The sequence below is a fragment of the Chenopodium album genome, chromosome 15, assembly GCF_948465745.1.
Source record: "Chenopodium album chromosome 15, dcCheAlbu1.1, whole genome shotgun sequence".
NCBI lineage: Eukaryota > Viridiplantae > Streptophyta > Magnoliopsida > Caryophyllales > Amaranthaceae > Chenopodium > Chenopodium album.
In genome coordinates, this window is record NC_137848.1 from 8731274 (window position 1) to 8748054 (window position 16781).

General features: G+C 36.0%; 3 protein-coding genes across 3 annotated transcripts; all 3 read right to left on the reverse strand.

Annotated features, from left to right (window-relative positions):
* Window positions 1-296: 296 nt before the first annotated feature.
* Window positions 297-6549, reverse strand: LOC145582882 (inositol transporter 1-like). Its single transcript, XM_081639921.1, has 6 exons — window positions 6117-6549; window positions 5131-5201; window positions 3857-4192; window positions 1692-1799; window positions 1423-1605; window positions 297-1113 (listed from the first exon to the last, which is right to left on the reverse strand). The coding sequence occupies exons 1-6, from the start codon at window positions 6253-6255 to the stop codon at window positions 451-453; spliced, it is 1500 nt and encodes a 499-aa protein (XP_081496047.1). The 5' UTR covers window positions 6256-6549; the 3' UTR covers window positions 297-450.
* Window positions 6550-8116: 1567 nt separating this feature from the next.
* On the reverse strand, window positions 8117-11009 carry LOC145580736 (uncharacterized). Its single transcript, XM_081637851.1, has 4 exons — window positions 10838-11009; window positions 9433-9758; window positions 8982-9333; window positions 8117-8892 (listed from the first exon to the last, which is right to left on the reverse strand). Exons 1-4 carry the CDS (start codon window positions 11007-11009, stop codon window positions 8117-8119), a joined length of 1626 nt encoding a protein of 541 aa, XP_081493977.1.
* On the reverse strand, window positions 10643-16759 carry LOC145582883 (inositol transporter 1-like). Its single transcript, XM_081639922.1, has 6 exons — window positions 16418-16759; window positions 14336-14406; window positions 13705-14040; window positions 13024-13131; window positions 12752-12934; window positions 10643-11680 (listed from the first exon to the last, which is right to left on the reverse strand). The coding sequence occupies exons 1-6, from the start codon at window positions 16557-16559 to the stop codon at window positions 11015-11017; spliced, it is 1506 nt and encodes a 501-aa protein (XP_081496048.1). The 5' UTR covers window positions 16560-16759; the 3' UTR covers window positions 10643-11014.
* Between the last annotated feature and the right edge of the window lie 22 nt (window positions 16760-16781).

Sequence of the window (16781 nt, forward strand, 5' to 3'; positions counted from 1 at the left end):
AAATGAGTTGTGTGCTCAACCATTTAAGTTGTGTTGTCGTGTCGAGTTAGAGATTCCACACATAATTTGAGCTAGGATTTTAGTGCACTTCTTACAAGGTGAAAATTTATAGGTTTTTAAGTCGAGTGATTGTGATTTGTGGCAAGTTGTTGAACCCAGGGTATACATTAATAGGCTAGTACTTAAGGTTCCACCTTCCTTCCCTTGACATATGAATAAAATACACACTTAGAATTTGCATAGAGCCATAGCCACCTCTAGAGTGTCTATGTAATAGAGAAGACATTTCTAAGCCATTTAAACCAAGACCACTTCATTTTTATTACAATATATCACAGTTATTTTACATGCAAAATATAATACATTTGCGGATCAAATTAATGCATCGCTGTGGGAAAAGAATCATCCAAAAAGTCGTCCTAGATAAACTACAGAACTTGGGGGTACAAACTAGGACAGGTCTTCATCATTTTTTACATCATTCTGATGGTTGTTCCCACCTTCAAGGAGGCTTTGGTTAGTAGATGAATGTCCCCAAGCCCTTTCTTTCCACATTTCCTCGACTTCCTCGAATGCCAACCCCTTTGTTTCGGGAAGGCATACTGCTACAAACACAAAGGCAAGAAGAGATATACCGGCAAGTATAAGGAAAGTAGGACCAGTACCTGCAGCATCAGCAATTGAAAGGAAGGACTCTGAGACTATCACGTTGGAAACCCAGTTTACAGTAGCCGCCATACCCCCACAGATGCCTCGATAAGCTTGCGGGTAAATCTCAGAGTTCACTGTCCAGGGGACGGGTCCCATCCCAGGAGAGAAGAAAACAATATATAGGGCAAGCCCTACAACAGCAAGGGCCCCAGCGGATTGAAGAAAGAAAGAAACAGCCAAGATCAAGAGGGATGCAAACACGCCTGCCAAGCTCATCATGGCTAATGGGCGACGACCCATGTGATCAATGAGGTAAATTCCCACAACTGTTCCAGCAGCATTCAGGCCCGCAACAATGAGGGAGAGAAGGAGAGCAAGCTGGTTAGAGCGGAAACCAGCCATTTGGACTATTGTTGGACTATAGTACATAACTGTGTTAATACCAACAAACTGCTGACACGCCTGCACAGAAGTTCAAAATACATAAATTAGATCAAATCAGTGTATCACTTGCCAATAGATTGTGGCAAAATTTTACTAATCAAGGTTTGAATATGATGCTAATTAATGGTTCCAATACGAAAATTTTCTTTGATTTCGAGTGACCTGTTGTTTTTTTTATATCAGAGATACCAAGCAGAATGCAAAATAACAGCATCTTAGGATGCTGGGTAAACTGATGTATGAAAGACATCAAAAGGCACTGTATCAGGCTAGATTATGACTAACAAGTACAGTGATGGTGCTAAAGACCACTAAGTTAAACCTTACCTGAAGACCACCTCCAACAAAAAATGCTAGTCTCCTTTCTTTATTCCCAAAAACATCCCAGATACTGGCTTTCTTTCTACTAAGCTCTTCCTCTGTAGCAGCAGCAAGACCATCCACCTCATCCTCTAACCTAAACGGGTCATAAATATTTGAAAGAACTGCAACAGCCTTGGTTTTCTCACCCTGAAATGGATGATATATAGATTCCATTAGTCTTTAGCACAAGAAGCACAGACTGAGTGCAAAGCATTTCATCCATGAAGTGTGACCTTCAGGTAAAGCCAGCGAGGGGACTCCGGTAAAAAGAGCATAGCAATGAACTGTACAATAGCTGGCACGGCTGATACTCCAAGCATCCATCGCCAAGTTCCAGGGACCTGATCAGATTATTACATATCAGAGACATTCATGTAAAACTGAAAAGCCAAAAGAAACAGGATGTTGAGATTTCACATGAATTTATGTCACTTAAGAAACAAGATTCTTAATGTCCACAAAGAGGTGGCCAAAGCAGTAGCCTGCTTTACAAGATATATCCATGACTCAATATACAGATAGTTGTTTACCAATATTACTTTACTCAAGAAAATCAATAAAAATTAATATCAAGAAAATTTTAACACTATTCACACAAATCATCAAAATGACCCAACACATCCAATTAGCCCTCCACCCAAGGCAGGTTAGGGGGTTGCTAGCACACAACCTTTCACCTATAATGATTGAGAATTTACTTCCATTAGAGAGCTTGTCTCGAAATACAATCACCGTCTATTACTTCACAATAAGTAAGAAAGGCACACAGTTTAATAAGCTATTTGTTCTAAAGTGTGTTTGCTTGAGCTGAAATTGGCTAACTTACCAAAGCTTTTATGAACTTTGCAAAACAATTCTGGATAGTTCTGAATTATGCAGAAAGTTTCTTAAGTTTCTAGTAGTAGCATTAGTATTTTCAAGTTCATAGTAAAAAATCTGAAATCGAAGAAATATACATGCCTCTTTACAAGCTACAGACATATAAGGTTTTTTTAGTCTACACTCTACAGTATGTTGTACAGTAAGAGGAAGTAATAACAAAACAGTAATAAGAAATTACAAGGATTTATAACAACAGTTATAAACTTATAATTCAAAGGAAAATCTAACGTATTCATAATCACATCCTTACTATAGGTGGTCTAACAAAAACTTGCCTAACTAAGAAACTTGCGAAAATATACACAACTATTAAATATGTGAACTAAACTGCGTTAATTGATATCAGAGGTGGAATGTCATTTGATAACCTTCTGTTAATCAAATGTCTGGATTGAGTCTATAGCCAAAGATGCAAGCTCCAATGTCATTTGATGCACATAGTGTCATAGTTGATAGTTGGGTATATTTTTGTGTATTTCTTGACTACAAGTTGGGTAAATGTATGTTCGATCATATAACAAAACAAGATATAAGAGAATGCACTTTGAAAAACCCATATTACTCTGTCTAATTAAGTAGTTACTAAAAGATATACCCTTTTTGAAGAGAACAATTTTACTAAGAGTTGTAGGTCTATCAGAAATATTGATAGCAAAGACTTCCAGGAGACATTAACAGCTGAAAGCTCCATCAGTTGTTCCTTCTCTTGTAACTACTAAATCATTAGTCATGACAGATATGCAGAGTGCGATATATTCCAGTTGCTGATGCTTCAGAGATATGTAGACTCCAATACGTCAAGGATCAACAAAGTCATCAATTAGGAGGTGTATATTGGATTAAACCATCAAAAGACACAAATTTTACAGAAACTGATAATAGTCACAAGTCTAAATGGACTAAATCTAATGCAAAGTATTGGAATTGCAGGCAAATGTATATTTGAAAATTTTGAAAGAGTTATGGAACTTTTACTAGCTAGAAGTTAGAGATAGATACAACTTCACCAAGCAACTCAGCAGAAAGAAGCATCCTGCATTACAGAAATACATTTTGAAAATATAGTGTTACACTCACAGAAAGAGAGCAAACCTAAAGGAGGAATGATTCTTATCACAGAAACAGGCCCTCTATTCTATCTTGATACTGCCTTAGTGCATTTTCCCAAACTGCTCAGAGGTTCACTGTCTTCACACCAATAAAGTACTTATTTTTATATAGAGAGAAACCTTCTCATACAATAAATGAATGCCCTTTCACTAAGCAATTTCTTCCATTAAGTTAGAAAAGAAGAATCACCAAGCACATTCATGAATGCAAAATATGGAAAGTTTATCTAGTGTATTGTCAGAAGAGGAAGGATTCTAGTCATTTTACTCAAGAGTATCCAGTATATATTTGTTTTAATGAAGGTATCACTACTTTCAGCCAAAAGAATAAACAAATTAAGAATGTCAAGGATCTTGTTATAGTGAGAAGAACTAAAAGCATAGCAGCAGAGTAAGATTGACCCGACCTCTGTAAAACCAAGGTTCACGAGGTAGGAAAGAAACTGTCCACCAGTAATCATGAGCACATTTGTACTCACTAGTCCCCCTCTTACTTCAGTAGGGGCTGCTTCTGAAATATAAACAGGAGCAGTAACAGAAGCCACTCCAACACCCAAACCAACTAATAGACGTCCAAATATAAGAACATAAGGATTTGGAGCAGCCGCCATGACAAATGAGCCAGCCATGAAGATAACATCAGCTAATAATGTAGCTTTCTTGCGTCCAAAGGTGTCATTTATCCATCCACCAAAAACAGCTCCAATTATTGCACCTACTTGGGCCATGCTGACAATTGTCTCCTGCCAATAAGAGCCATTAGAGTTTTGTGAGTACAAAAGCTTCAAAACATTAAGCCAATACCATCAAGGACACAGACAAGAAACAAGGGGGCATTTAAATCTAATAACTCTCTTAATAACAGCATGACAGATAAACAAAAATAAAATGTTGAATTCTAGGTCATGGATACAGAACAAAAAATTCAATACAGCTACAATTGTCAAAGCTTATCTAATACATCATTACAAACCCCCACATATTGCAAGGATTACTTTGCATGCCCAACACATGGCAAACCAATTTTCGCAACCGATTTAATCTGCACCTATATCAATTGCTTTGGGATTGAAACCAAAACTAAAACCAGTTCATACAGTAGACTAGTAACACAATCAACCAGTAAGGTCTTCTAGGAATCTCTTACTGCTACCATACCATTCCTGACCACAGTCTCTAATGAGGCTCCTACGTATGGCAAGATAGGGTCCAGATCAACAACCTAACCCCTTTGAAATAATTAAATAGGTGCCCTAATGCATATAGCTGCTACTTTCAAGAGTTAATTTATAATAAATTAATCTATTGGGACGTGTTTCTGTCCAATTTCTGTTCATCTATTGAGCGTGATGTTGGAAAATGTTCCAACACTTTCTAATGAGAAATTCAACCTCTTTTGTGGGACTGAATGATAATGATTGATAAGCACTCCCCCTCCCCCCCCCCCCCCCCTCCTTATTTCTGTCCTCTCCCTTCATTTGCATTATATGAAGAAAACTACAGAATAATAAGTTGCCTGACACAATAGATTGGAAGGAAAAAGGAGCTTCTGTTTTGATTCTCAGTCCAACATATAATAGGTTTATAGCTTACTTTAGACTGAGAAGAGCTCGAAAAAGAGGAATGAACACCTAAGTCAAGCCTGCTCAATGAGTTTAGGATACAGTACAGTAGCTCATACCTGCAAGAAACTGCTGTTTTTGACTTCTTCGAAATCATCTTTGATGTACAAAAGTGCCCCTGATATAACACCTGCAATTCGAGATCTCCTTAAGAACATATGACTTCCAAAAGGAAAATGAAGACAAAACTAGCAGAAGCTAATAATGGTTGTAAAAGTAAAACAGAAAATTACTAAGAAAATACACTAAAACTATGAGCGTCGTTCCGATAACTGAAACTTAGCAAAATCTTCTATTACATAAAAATCACAACTCAAACTACAAAATCAAGACTAGCCTACACATGAAATGTTTTGCATTTTACCATGAACTGGAACTTCAGATTAACTATATTAGTGTGGTTCCACTTAAAACACTAGTAAGAAACAACTTACATACGAGTATTAAAGAAAGGCCAAACCAGCAAATAAGATAAGAATTACATACAAATCCAAAAATTTCACTAAGATATTCACTTTCAGACACATTTCATCATCAAAAACATCAGGATGTGCATTACACACCCTCACATTATTAAACAAACTCACATGCTATGCTGCCTATGCACATGAGACTGTGAGGTTAGTTAAGTCAGAGAATGTAAGATATAACACCCGAGTGTATACCAGAAATTACGCAAAAAAAAAAAAAATGCCCACTAAGGATTCAGCATTTCAGCCACTTAGAGATTAGGTCCCTTTGAGATTCAGCCCCAAGACCTGGAAATACTAATTAAATGCATAGTTGTCACGTTTTCTGACTTTCACGTTTTGGTTGTTTTCTTGAATATCATATTGATCATACATCTGAATTTGTTCATAATGCATTCAGTAAATTCAAACAAACTTTGTTTCTTAAGTAGAATCAAGCTAATTTAGAGCTTATATTATAAAATTCACTTTCAGAATCTAAATTTAGGACCTAAATTAGAATTAAAATCAAATTGAGATTTTAGAACTAATAACAATAAATTGAGAAATTCAGGTGAGCAAAATAGAAGATATACCTGTATCATATCCAAAGAGCAAACCACCAATTCCAGCAACAACAGTCAATCCCAACACATATTTATTACTAAAATAAGTAAATCTTCTTTCAGGAAATGATTGTAAATACCCAGAACTCCCAGGTATAGAATCTAACATCTGCACTAAATTGTTACAGAAAAAGACCCAATTTTGGACCAACTTTTATCCACCAAATTGAACCAAATTTAGAAATCCAGAATCAAAAAATCAATGTAAGAAGAATAATTCCAATTTTTGGGACCACCCAGATGTTGAATTGGGGTTATTTGATCAATGTATGAAAAAGATAACTTAAAGAAAGGAAATTTGAAGAACCCAGAAAATGTTTTTGGATGTAATATGAAATTAAACAGTGTTTCTGGAACATATGGGAGTTGGAATGAAGGAAGAAAACAGAATACAGAAGTAGTAAAACTGCCAGCTCAACATTATTGCCAACTCAATATGGATGTGATCTTTTTGGTTGATTTTCAAGACATCAGTCCAACTCACTAATCCTATTTACTTCCATTTTAAACGTTCAAGTTGTGCACCAAAAAACTTAGAAGTTAAACGATTTCCCAAAATAGTGCTCAACACTTTTTTTAAAAAAAATAAAATAAAAATTTCAATTTGGACCTAAAACTTACTTCGGCTTTGTTCTTTTGAGCACCTGTTATGCTCTACTCTGTTGGAATAGGGCATTCGTATGTTATTTTATAGTGTATTACGCGTGCCCGAGAATTCAAATTGAAAAAATAGATTCGAACCTGCAACCTATCATACTCATGCCCTCCCTCTTTGCTACTACTCATTACCTCATCAGTTACTTTGTTCCTCATTAGTTGATACGTTTTGATTTAGATATTATTCACATAATAATTTACATTAACTTTATTTCATGATTTATATCTAAGAAAAATATGGGGTAGATAAATAGTTAATCATGTGAATGAGAGAGGCGGGTGTGAGACCATATCTAACAAAATAATACTTTATCCTTATTTAGTTGCAATTAGGGGTGAATAAAAAATTGGGGTGGTAGATACCAACTACTTTAGTTGGTTAAACTTTTTAGAGTGGTATTATTTAACAACTATGGTTAACTTTTGGTGTAATTACTAATCTGCCCGTAAAAAATAAGCTTTCCCTCCAAAAGTATTTCCCTAATTCCCTCCTAAACGTATCCCCCTATTTTTCTATATAATCAGTATCCCCAATTTCCCTCAAATCATATGAACCCTAATTTCGTGCTCTGTTCATTTCTCTTTCTCTGTCCAACGATTATCCTCAGGTTCTAGTCTTTTCGATGAGAAATTCTCGTGCGTCTACGACTGTGAAGGGTATCACCATGGATGATGGCATAGCGTGGGTGAAGCATACTCGATGCCACTGTTCCCCTCCTCAACTTGCCGCTGTGATGATTTCAGAGACAACAAGAAACCCTCGAAGGCTGTTCTTCAAGTGTAGAAGTTGCGATTTCTTTGCGTGGTTGAAAGAAGGGGATATAATTAGGGTTGGTGACGAAATGGAGGTTGAGCAAGGTGGCAGTGTTCATGGTGTTATTGATAGGGTTGATGAGTTATTTAAATTTGTGAAATTAGTTGTTAGGGTGGCACTGATAATGTATTTTGTGCTATTACTTGTAGTTGCTAAGTGATGATTATTAGTATGGATTATTAGTGTGGTGTAATGGACTACTTATGTCGAAATTATGCACTGGATTTTGATGAATAAAAGAACTGTCCTTTTTATGATTTTTTTGCAATTTATTGTCTTATTCAAATTTTTGCCTATATTATTGATACATAAATTGTTGGGATACTCACAATGAAGCAAAATGCCAGAGTTAATATTTCAACAAAAACACATAGTGTTAACAGGACAAATTCATTGTCTTATAATTATACCAATTTCATTGGTGCAAAAAACAGCATAAAACATGTTTGACATCCTTAAAAGGCATACATTGTTTAATTCAAAGTATGAAATGCATAAACTAACAAGGTTGTGATGCTGAAAGTCCTTTTTTTGCCCTGGTTCTTGGACTCTGTCTTATTGGCTGAGATGAAGATGCCAGTGTAGCAGGATCTGGTTGGCTTTGGCTTGTCCCTTTCTTTGACTTTAGGGGTGGCTTTGGGGCTTGCTTTGGAGCTTGCTTTGGGGCTTGCTTTGGTGCCTTCTTTGGTGCAGCTCTAGCTTTGGCTTTTTGTTTCTTAGTCAGTCCACCTTGGCAGGTTTGAGCATTGTGTCCAAATTGTTGGCACTTGCTACATTTGACTGTCTTAGACCTCTTACCCTTAGCTTGCTCACCTTCTTCTCTTCTTCTGTTCCTAGCAGGCCTCCCTATCCCTCTCTTCATTGGTGGTGGGCCTATTTCTTCATATGTGCTGTTAGGCCATTGCTCTGGGTCTGGTATCACTTTGATACTGTGTGCATAGGTCAGCTTGTACCTCTGGACTGAGTACCACTCACTGATGTACTTTCTTGGGTCATCATGTGAGTGGAGAATTGCCCTCATAGCATGTTTACATGGCAATCCAGATAATTGCCATGCATTACACATACATGTTTTGTCCTTGAGGTTGACAGCAAGAACAGATCTGCCATCTAACACTTCAAATAACCCATCACCAGATTTAAGGCACTTACAAGACCTAGACTCCAGCCTTATTACTTGCACTCTTCTCATTATGTTAGGGCAGAAATCATCTCTCCAACTTTCACAAGCTTCTCTTCTTGTAGCCATCCTAACCATGGTCAACCTTCTTATACCTGCAATCAAAGTGAGAATAATGTGTTAGCTTACATATTTCATTTTTCAAATTCAAATGTACACATAATAGCTTGTATGCTGTTATTACCTTCAAGCAAGGTCAAGACTGGTCTGCACCTATCTATTCCCAAAGTTGAATTAAAGCTTTCAACAAAGTTGGATTTGTTGATATCATTCTTGATGGATGGGTTGAAAGCATGCTTAGTCCAAGTTGATTGTGGGCCCACTTCTGCAAGCCACACCAATGCCAGAGGATTGGCCTTCTGTAAAGCTTCCATGGCTTTCTTGAAAGTGAAGGGATTATATGCCCCAGCAGCTTTCCAGAAAAGCTGGAACATAAGCAACCCAGGAAACTGACCCTTGAAATTTTTAACAATGTGCTTGCAACAGTATCTCCTACCAACCTTTGGCCAAATTTCAGTTAAGGCTGGATCAATACCCTAAAAAAATAACAACAACAACTTTATTAGTGTCATAACCACACAGATAAGAAAAGACAAAGATTGACAAATATAAGCAAACAGTATTAGTGTCATAACCTTTTGCCTGTCAGAAAGTATGCACCATTCATCTCCCCTCCCTGAATCTTGTAGAGCTGTCTTCAAATGCCAAAGGAAGAATTTCCAGCTATCAGCATTCTCTGTCCCCACAATTGCCCATGCAACTGGAAATATTTCATTATTTCCATCCATGGCTACTGCAGACAGTAACACACCACCATAATTGCCCTTAAGGTGGGCCCCATCTACTCCAATCAAGCTCCTGCAACCTACTTTCAAGCCATCTAATGCAGCTTGGAATGCAATGAATATGCTGCTGAATTGTAAAGGCCTTTCAGGTTCAGGTCTTGACCAAACAACATGAGCTACAGAATAATCACATCAATTCCATTGTATTGAAACCTTAACACTATATTATCACCCATTCTGCATCAATCACAAAGACAAAAAACAACAACAGTATAAGATACATACAGGATAACAATCGAACAACCCAACACATTTGACAACAACAGCATACAATTCACACATATAAACCATGAAAATACGTCTTTCACTTCAAACAACATCGATTTCACATATAACATGTACGCTAAACAAGGTTGCAGTCAACATCCATTTCAAACATCAAAAACAGGGGCATACTACAAATGAAAGCATAAAAATACATACCTCACTTCGATTCACGCTCTATTTGATAAAATTGCAGCAAAGATCGCACTTTTACTCCACCACGATGGTTAACAAGCAAAATTATCTCCTACACTTGCGCAATTTGTTCGCACTTGATTTCCCCCAATTACCTTCAGATTCCCCTAAAATTCGCTCCAATAATTTCTCTAACCTCCAAATGATTTTGCTATAATACGAATTTTGTAACCCTAGAAATTTGTCTGTGTAATTTCGCAGACTTTGATGAAATGGGAAGACGATGATGAAATGAGGGAGACGACGATGAAATGAAGGAGAAGAAGGGATCAGTCTTCTTTGATTAGACACAGTTGGTTGAGGGAAGTAAATAAGGGCAAATTAGGAAGTCCAGGTTTTTTTTTAAAAAAAAAAGGTTTTAAGTGTTAACCATGGTTAAATAATCAGATTATATTTTAATTAAGGTTACCAATGACTTAGTCATTCTAATTAAGGTTCACCAAAGATAATTAAATTTAAGATTGTTCACCACTTGTAATTTAAATAAGTTGGAGTTCACCAATGAGAATAATCTTTATAATCAATTAAAATTACAATCAACTAACCAAATAAACACTGCATTTATTTTCAACTAAACAAAATAACAATGGCCTACCCTAAGAGGTAGAGAAGAGGTGTACATAGCCAAACCAAATTCCTAATTCTCAACCAACTCGTAGCATAGATAGATTAGATGCAACGATAAATAACATATTCTTCTCATACCACAAATTAATTTATTCACATACTAATTTACATACATAGCTCTTCAAATGGCATAGAAGCCTCCTAACAAGAGCAATAACTTGCAATCCACCACTCAGGATCCCCAGAAAACTAAGCAACCATATCCAACCACCTTGAGTGATCACTGATAAGAATGCTCCTTTCAGCAAAATAGAGTAGACAAACTGTCGAACAACATACATTAATCTTAGGCTTGCTGATTTTCGAACCCATTCCCAGGTTCAAGAAGGCTCTGGGAATTTTCCCTACTTCCATGAGCCCTCTCCTTAAATATCTGATCCACCTCCTCAAAAGTCAAGGCTCTGGTCTCGGGAACAAAGGCACACACAAATAGAAACGCGATCACAACAATGCCAGCTATTATCAAGAATGTACCACCTGTTCCAATAGCATCAGCAACGGAAAGAAATGACTCAGAAACAATAAGGTTTGTGATCCAGCATACAGTGGCTCCCATCCCACCACATAAACCCCGGTATGCTTGGGGATAAATCTCAGAGTTGATAGCCCATGGTACAGGCCCCATTCCTGGGGCAAAGAAGGCAATGTAGAGGGCAAGTCCTATGACAGCAAGCCATGAGTAGATAGACCCTGAGGTGTCAGATGAGCCGAGGAGAAGAGAGACAGAGAGGAGAATGAGAGAAACGAAAACACCTGCAAGGCTTGAGAGGGCCAATGAACGCCTGCCCATATGGTCGATCAAGTATATACCCAAGACTGTTCCAGCAGCATTCATGGCAGCAACAATAAGGGATATTAGGAGGGCTAACTGATTGGAGCTAAAGCCAGCCATTTGGACGATAGTTGGACTGTAATACATCACAGTATTAATTCCTGAAAACTGCTGAAATGCCTGCACATAAAGTTTGTTGAAAAATTGATTCAGCGAAGCACAAGGGCTTTTAAAAGATATCGGAAAATGCTGGCATGCTGCTAAAAACCAGCTGAACATGGGAAAAGGAGGCAGAGCTAATGATCTCTAACAGGCCTTATGAAACTCAGACTGCTCTTTAGGTAAATTCTCATGATAAGACACCTGGACACTTCAAAAAACCTTCAAGAGAAAAATTACCTGACCATTGTAAGATGGAAACCCGCATTCAGTCCAAACCTTGTTCTCAAGTTCAACATATAGTACTCCATAGTATATTGCAACCAAAGTTCCAAGAAGGATGTTCACTATGACTTTTCAGTTACTTAAGAACCTTGAGTTGAGTATCCATCTCTATTTCCTATTCTAATTACAAATTAACGCCCTTAATCTTCTTTTTGAACACATTGCATACAAAACTGATGCCCTTCAATGTCTTATTAATTAAAATCCATAGTTGAATCAAGACACTTTTTCAAACTAATAAGTCCAAATCTAAGGAAACCATAGCTATTATTCAAACTGTAAGGAACTACAAGGTTACATCATATGTACTCCATATGCGTTATAATGTATCTTGATTCTTGAATTCTTGGGGTGGCTGTAAAAATCTAAAAAGTAAAAAAAAAAAAAAATGGCAATTACTTGTTCTTACAATGACTTTTAATTGATGTCATTATAAATTAAAAAAATAGAAGGGACAACTTCAACACAATAATATAGTGGCCCTCAGTCAATCAAGGCCTCATGGAGTAGTTTACAGTTCTTTTACAGTACAGCCATCTTACTCTAAAATCCGTGTAGAAAAGCAACTTACAGTATGTGTATCTTAACAAATTGATATATTTAGAACATTTTGGAATCATTCTTTCTTAGAATGCAGAGAGTAAAATAAAGATGAAAAATAGTTCTAATTAACACACACAATAGCAGCACAAGTGCTACCTTCAAAATCTACATTTCACATAGCAAGGGTAAATCACTAACGAGAGCCACAAAAACAAGTAAGGCACAATAGAAACAACATGATTCAACAGTTGAATATGAACTCACCAGAAGCCCACCACCAGCAAGAAATGCAAGCCGAATTTCTTTAATTCTGAACACATCCATAATACTGACAGCTTTTTGTTTGCGTTCCTCCTCAGCAGCAACAGCAAGCAGATCAAGCTCATCTTCCAGCCTAAATGGGTCATAAATCTTTGAGAGAACCTCAGCGGCCTGCTCCCTATCTTTCTGCAAAATAGCAAATATTGATCCCACTAAATGTTTCTCAAAGTTATTAAAGCAAGAATAGCTATAGATGATTTGAATAGGCTTCTGACCTTCATATATAGCCAGCGGGGGGATTCTGGCAAAAGAAGCATAAAGAGGAACTGCAAGACAGCAGGGACTCCTGACACTCCAAGCATCCAGCGCCAAGTTCCAGGCACCTGCTCAACAAATACATATCAAAAAAATCTGTGGAAAATATTCCTACAATGCCACTATATATTTTTTTTTAAAAAAAAAATTGAAACCTCGAGTCCAAGCTCCAACACAGCACATTTACAAATGAACTTAAGCTGCATTATACTATACAGATTTTATAATTTACCTTGGTGCTCAATTATCCGAAAGAATATCAGTCACAGTCAATTATATAGAAAAATATTCATCTAAAGAATTTATGAATTTTTTTAAGCATGCAGATCATTAGCCACATCCATGAAAACATCTACAAATCTAGTGAAGTAAAAGCAAATCTTGATAACCACAGTACATTACATCAAAATTAGGCAGAAAGAGAAAGGAGTTTCCATAGCTGATGTTTCTCAATCTGAAAAACATGAAATGCAGGGCTCCATTTCTCTCAAATGCTGCCACTGTCCAAACTGCATAACCAGAAATCTTCTTTCCATGAAAGCACTCCATATAAACATATATAAATGAAATTTAGGATTCTGAAAGTAGATCCTTTGGCAAATGAAGCATATAAAGAAAAAGATGGGTAAAATCTATCTGACCTGAGTAAAGGCAAGATTAATACAGTAGGAAAGGAACTGTCCGAAAGTAATCATTAGCACGTTAGTGCTGACAAGTCCTCCTCTTACTTCTGTAGGTGAAGCTTCTGCAATATATACAGGAGCACACACTGATGCCAACCCAACACCCAATCCAACCAAAAACCGTCCAACAATGAGAATGTATGGATCAGGAGCAACACCCATGACAATGGCGCCAGCAGTAAAGACGAAATCAGCAAGAAGAGTTGCTTTTTTACGTCCGTAAACATCATTTAACCATCCACCACCAGCAGATCCAATCATTGCACCGACCAATGCCATGCTAACAATTGTTTCCTATCAAGGGGAGAAAAGGTTAGATTAGAACATGAGATTAAATCTGATAGACTGTATCTCCTGCTGCATTTTTACTCAAGAGAATCTAGCAAGATGCACAACAACTGTTACCTGAATCAATGTAGAGCCCCAGAAGGGTCACGGGCTTGTAGCCCCACAAAATAGCAAGGTTGTTTTCAAAATGCAGTTATTTTTTTTTTTTTATAAGATACAGAAGATTAAAGAGGACATGTAACAATTTAATATTTCCATCCTTTATTATTCCAAAAATAAACACGGTTCATGATCATTGTACCTGCAAGAAACTGCTTTCTTTAACTTCTTGGAAATCATCTTTTATGTAGAGGAGTGCACCTGATATCACACCTGCATTATAGAAATGTTTGCATTACATTAACTTGTCTGAAAGATCAGAGCTACTGAATACTGTGTAATTCCACCTATCCCAGAGAGAGAGAGAGAGAGAGATCAACAGCAAACAGTAATTGTAAGGATACAATGGATTTTCTGTAAGTCATCAATACTTCAATAGTTCAAGAATCAGCAATGAAGCATCACCCTTTTTTTAAGTCTTTTTTTTCCTATTGACGGGATGAAGTATGACCAGTTGACAACTGTTAGATCATAGCTTACAATATTCAAACCATATGTTGAACTTCAAAGTAGAATCAAATGGCATTCTAGTCCATAGAGCTAATGTTTTGGTGTCAGAATCATTTGAAATACTACTTCAACAAGCAATATTCTAAATGCTGAACCTGCCACCCAAGTACTACTACACCAATACAATAATATTACATCAGAATTCCTCTCCAGTCCCAACTCCCAAGTTCAAAGATATCGCAATAACATAGCCAAAGTAAGACCAAAAGCAATATTCATGGACTCTAGGACTCTAGGTCACCTTTTTAAGCTACCCCATCTCATGTATTGGACATGGGTAGTTAGTACACGACTTTTACAAACTTTGACTAGCTTGCAATGCATATCTTCCAAGAGTCCAACCAGCATATATAGTCCACCATAGATAAATTAGATATTTCTATGACAGACAATGCTTTGCCAATGTACTATGGCATTTACCAACATTCAACAGTTACACATTTCAGGGTCACGATATTCATGAAATTAATGAATTATACACTAGCTACAATATGCCACTTATCATGCTCCAATTACAATAAACATAAACAACACCAAGATTAACAATTAAAAAGGAAGAACTTCAAATTTTTGGGGAGAATCTTGTGTTTTTTTGATAGAGTTATTAGAGTGCAAAATGACTTAGCATCGAAAAATTGAAATTCACCCAAGTAACTCAAGGCAGCCGTATCGGCTCTATCCAGGATACAGGCTAAACAGTCGCAACAACATCCTAATCAAACATGTCTACAACGATCCACCACTTAAATACTACGAGTAGTATTTTAATTGCAACACATGTAACATACTCCGTACTACACATTGTTTAATAATATTGTTCACCATCAATCATGTTTTCCAGGTGATCCTGACCAGTTTGCAAAATTAAATTACATTAAAAAAAATATATAAAGAAAAAAAAAAGCAGCAAATTATTAACTCCAAAAGGGCAATAAGTATTAAGCTTATGTCATGGCACATTGGCACTTAGTTGCAAAATAATACTTTAGTGTGAATAATGTAAAAAGTCAAATGGTTCATTTTATCTTAAAATGAACAGAGAATTCGAGTATATTACACCATAGAAAATTCTGCTATTGTCTTTTCCTCACATTGAAATTTATCAATATAAAAATTATTAGTTAATTTTTTACTTATATCTGACCCTTTAAATGTTACAAAGTAATTTTTTTATAAAAATTATTATTTTTTTTAATTAATTTGCAGTCTAGGCTCAAAAATTTTACACTGCCAAAATAAACAAATCATTTCCCAATTAGACATGAAAAACATCTTGAGTTTCAGGTTTTCAGCTAAATACTTCTAATTTAAGCTTAATTAATACCGGTCACAACTGATTTGTTTTTTTTCATGATTTAACTTGCTAATTTGCTATGTATTGTTTGCATTCAAATTTTCTCTAACATGTAATGGCTTTTTATTAATGAATTTATATTTATACAAGTAAAAAGTTTAGTCCAACTCTATCGTTAATGTAATAAACCATTCTTTATACAGTAATAATATATATTTTTTTTTAAAAAAAAAATATTCAAACTTAGGAACAAAATTTCATGACTCTATCCATTACTTCCTCAAAGTTAGGAAAAAAAATCACTTAATCACAAAAATTTATACTCATCTAATCCCTTATATATATATATATATATAGACTACTAATACAGTAATACATAAATACAGATTAATTTAGCTTAATTAGGGCATTATTTTATACCTGTATCATAACCAAAGAGTAATCCAGCAATCCCAGCAGTAAGAGTTAAAGCCAACACATATTTATTACCAAAATATGATATTCTTCTCTCTGGAAATGAGTCTAAGTACCCTGAACTCCCAGGAATTGAATCTAGCGCCATTTTTTACCAAATTTTTTTCAAATTTTAAAACTAAAAAACCCAGATAATGATCAAATAATTCAAACCCAGGAAAAAATTCTACAAAAAGAGGGATTTTAACAATATTTACACTAAAAAAAAAAAAATTGATTTTGAAAATAACCCAGAAAACTGAGTAGGACTGTAAGACTAAGAATATTAAACCCAGAAAAAATAAATTGATTTAAGAAGAAAATGAATGAG

Coding starts and splice junctions, on each gene's coding strand:
- LOC145582882 (XM_081639921.1), bottom strand. CDS start 6,255: ATGTTAGATTCTATACCTGGGAGTTCTGGGTATTTACAATCATTTCCT. Junction 4,193..5,130: donor AAAACAGCAGTTTCTTGCAG/GTATGAGCTACT, acceptor TCTTATTGGCAG/GAGACAATTGTCAGCATGGC. Junction 1,606..1,691: donor CTCGCTGGCTTTACCTGAAG/GTCACACTTCAT, acceptor CATCCATTTCAG/GGTGAGAAAACCAAGGCTGT.
- LOC145580736 (XM_081637851.1), bottom strand. CDS start 11,009: ATGTATGTTGTTCGACAGTTTGTCTACTCTATTTTGCTGAAAGGAGCA. Junction 9,759..10,837: donor CCATTTGAAGAGCTATGTAT/GTAAATTAGTAT, acceptor ATTATTCTGTAG/CTCATGTTGTTTGGTCAAGA. Junction 9,334..9,432: donor TACTTTCTGACAGGCAAAAG/GTTATGACACTA, acceptor TTATTTTTTTAG/GGTATTGATCCAGCCTTAAC.
- LOC145582883 (XM_081639922.1), bottom strand. CDS start 16,559: ATGGCGCTAGATTCAATTCCTGGGAGTTCAGGGTACTTAGACTCATTT. Junction 14,407..16,417: donor ACTCTTTGGTTATGATACAG/GTATAAAATAAT, acceptor TCTATAATGCAG/GTGTGATATCAGGTGCACTC. Junction 12,935..13,023: donor CCCGCTGGCTATATATGAAG/GTCAGAAGCCTA, acceptor GCTATTTTGCAG/AAAGATAGGGAGCAGGCCGC.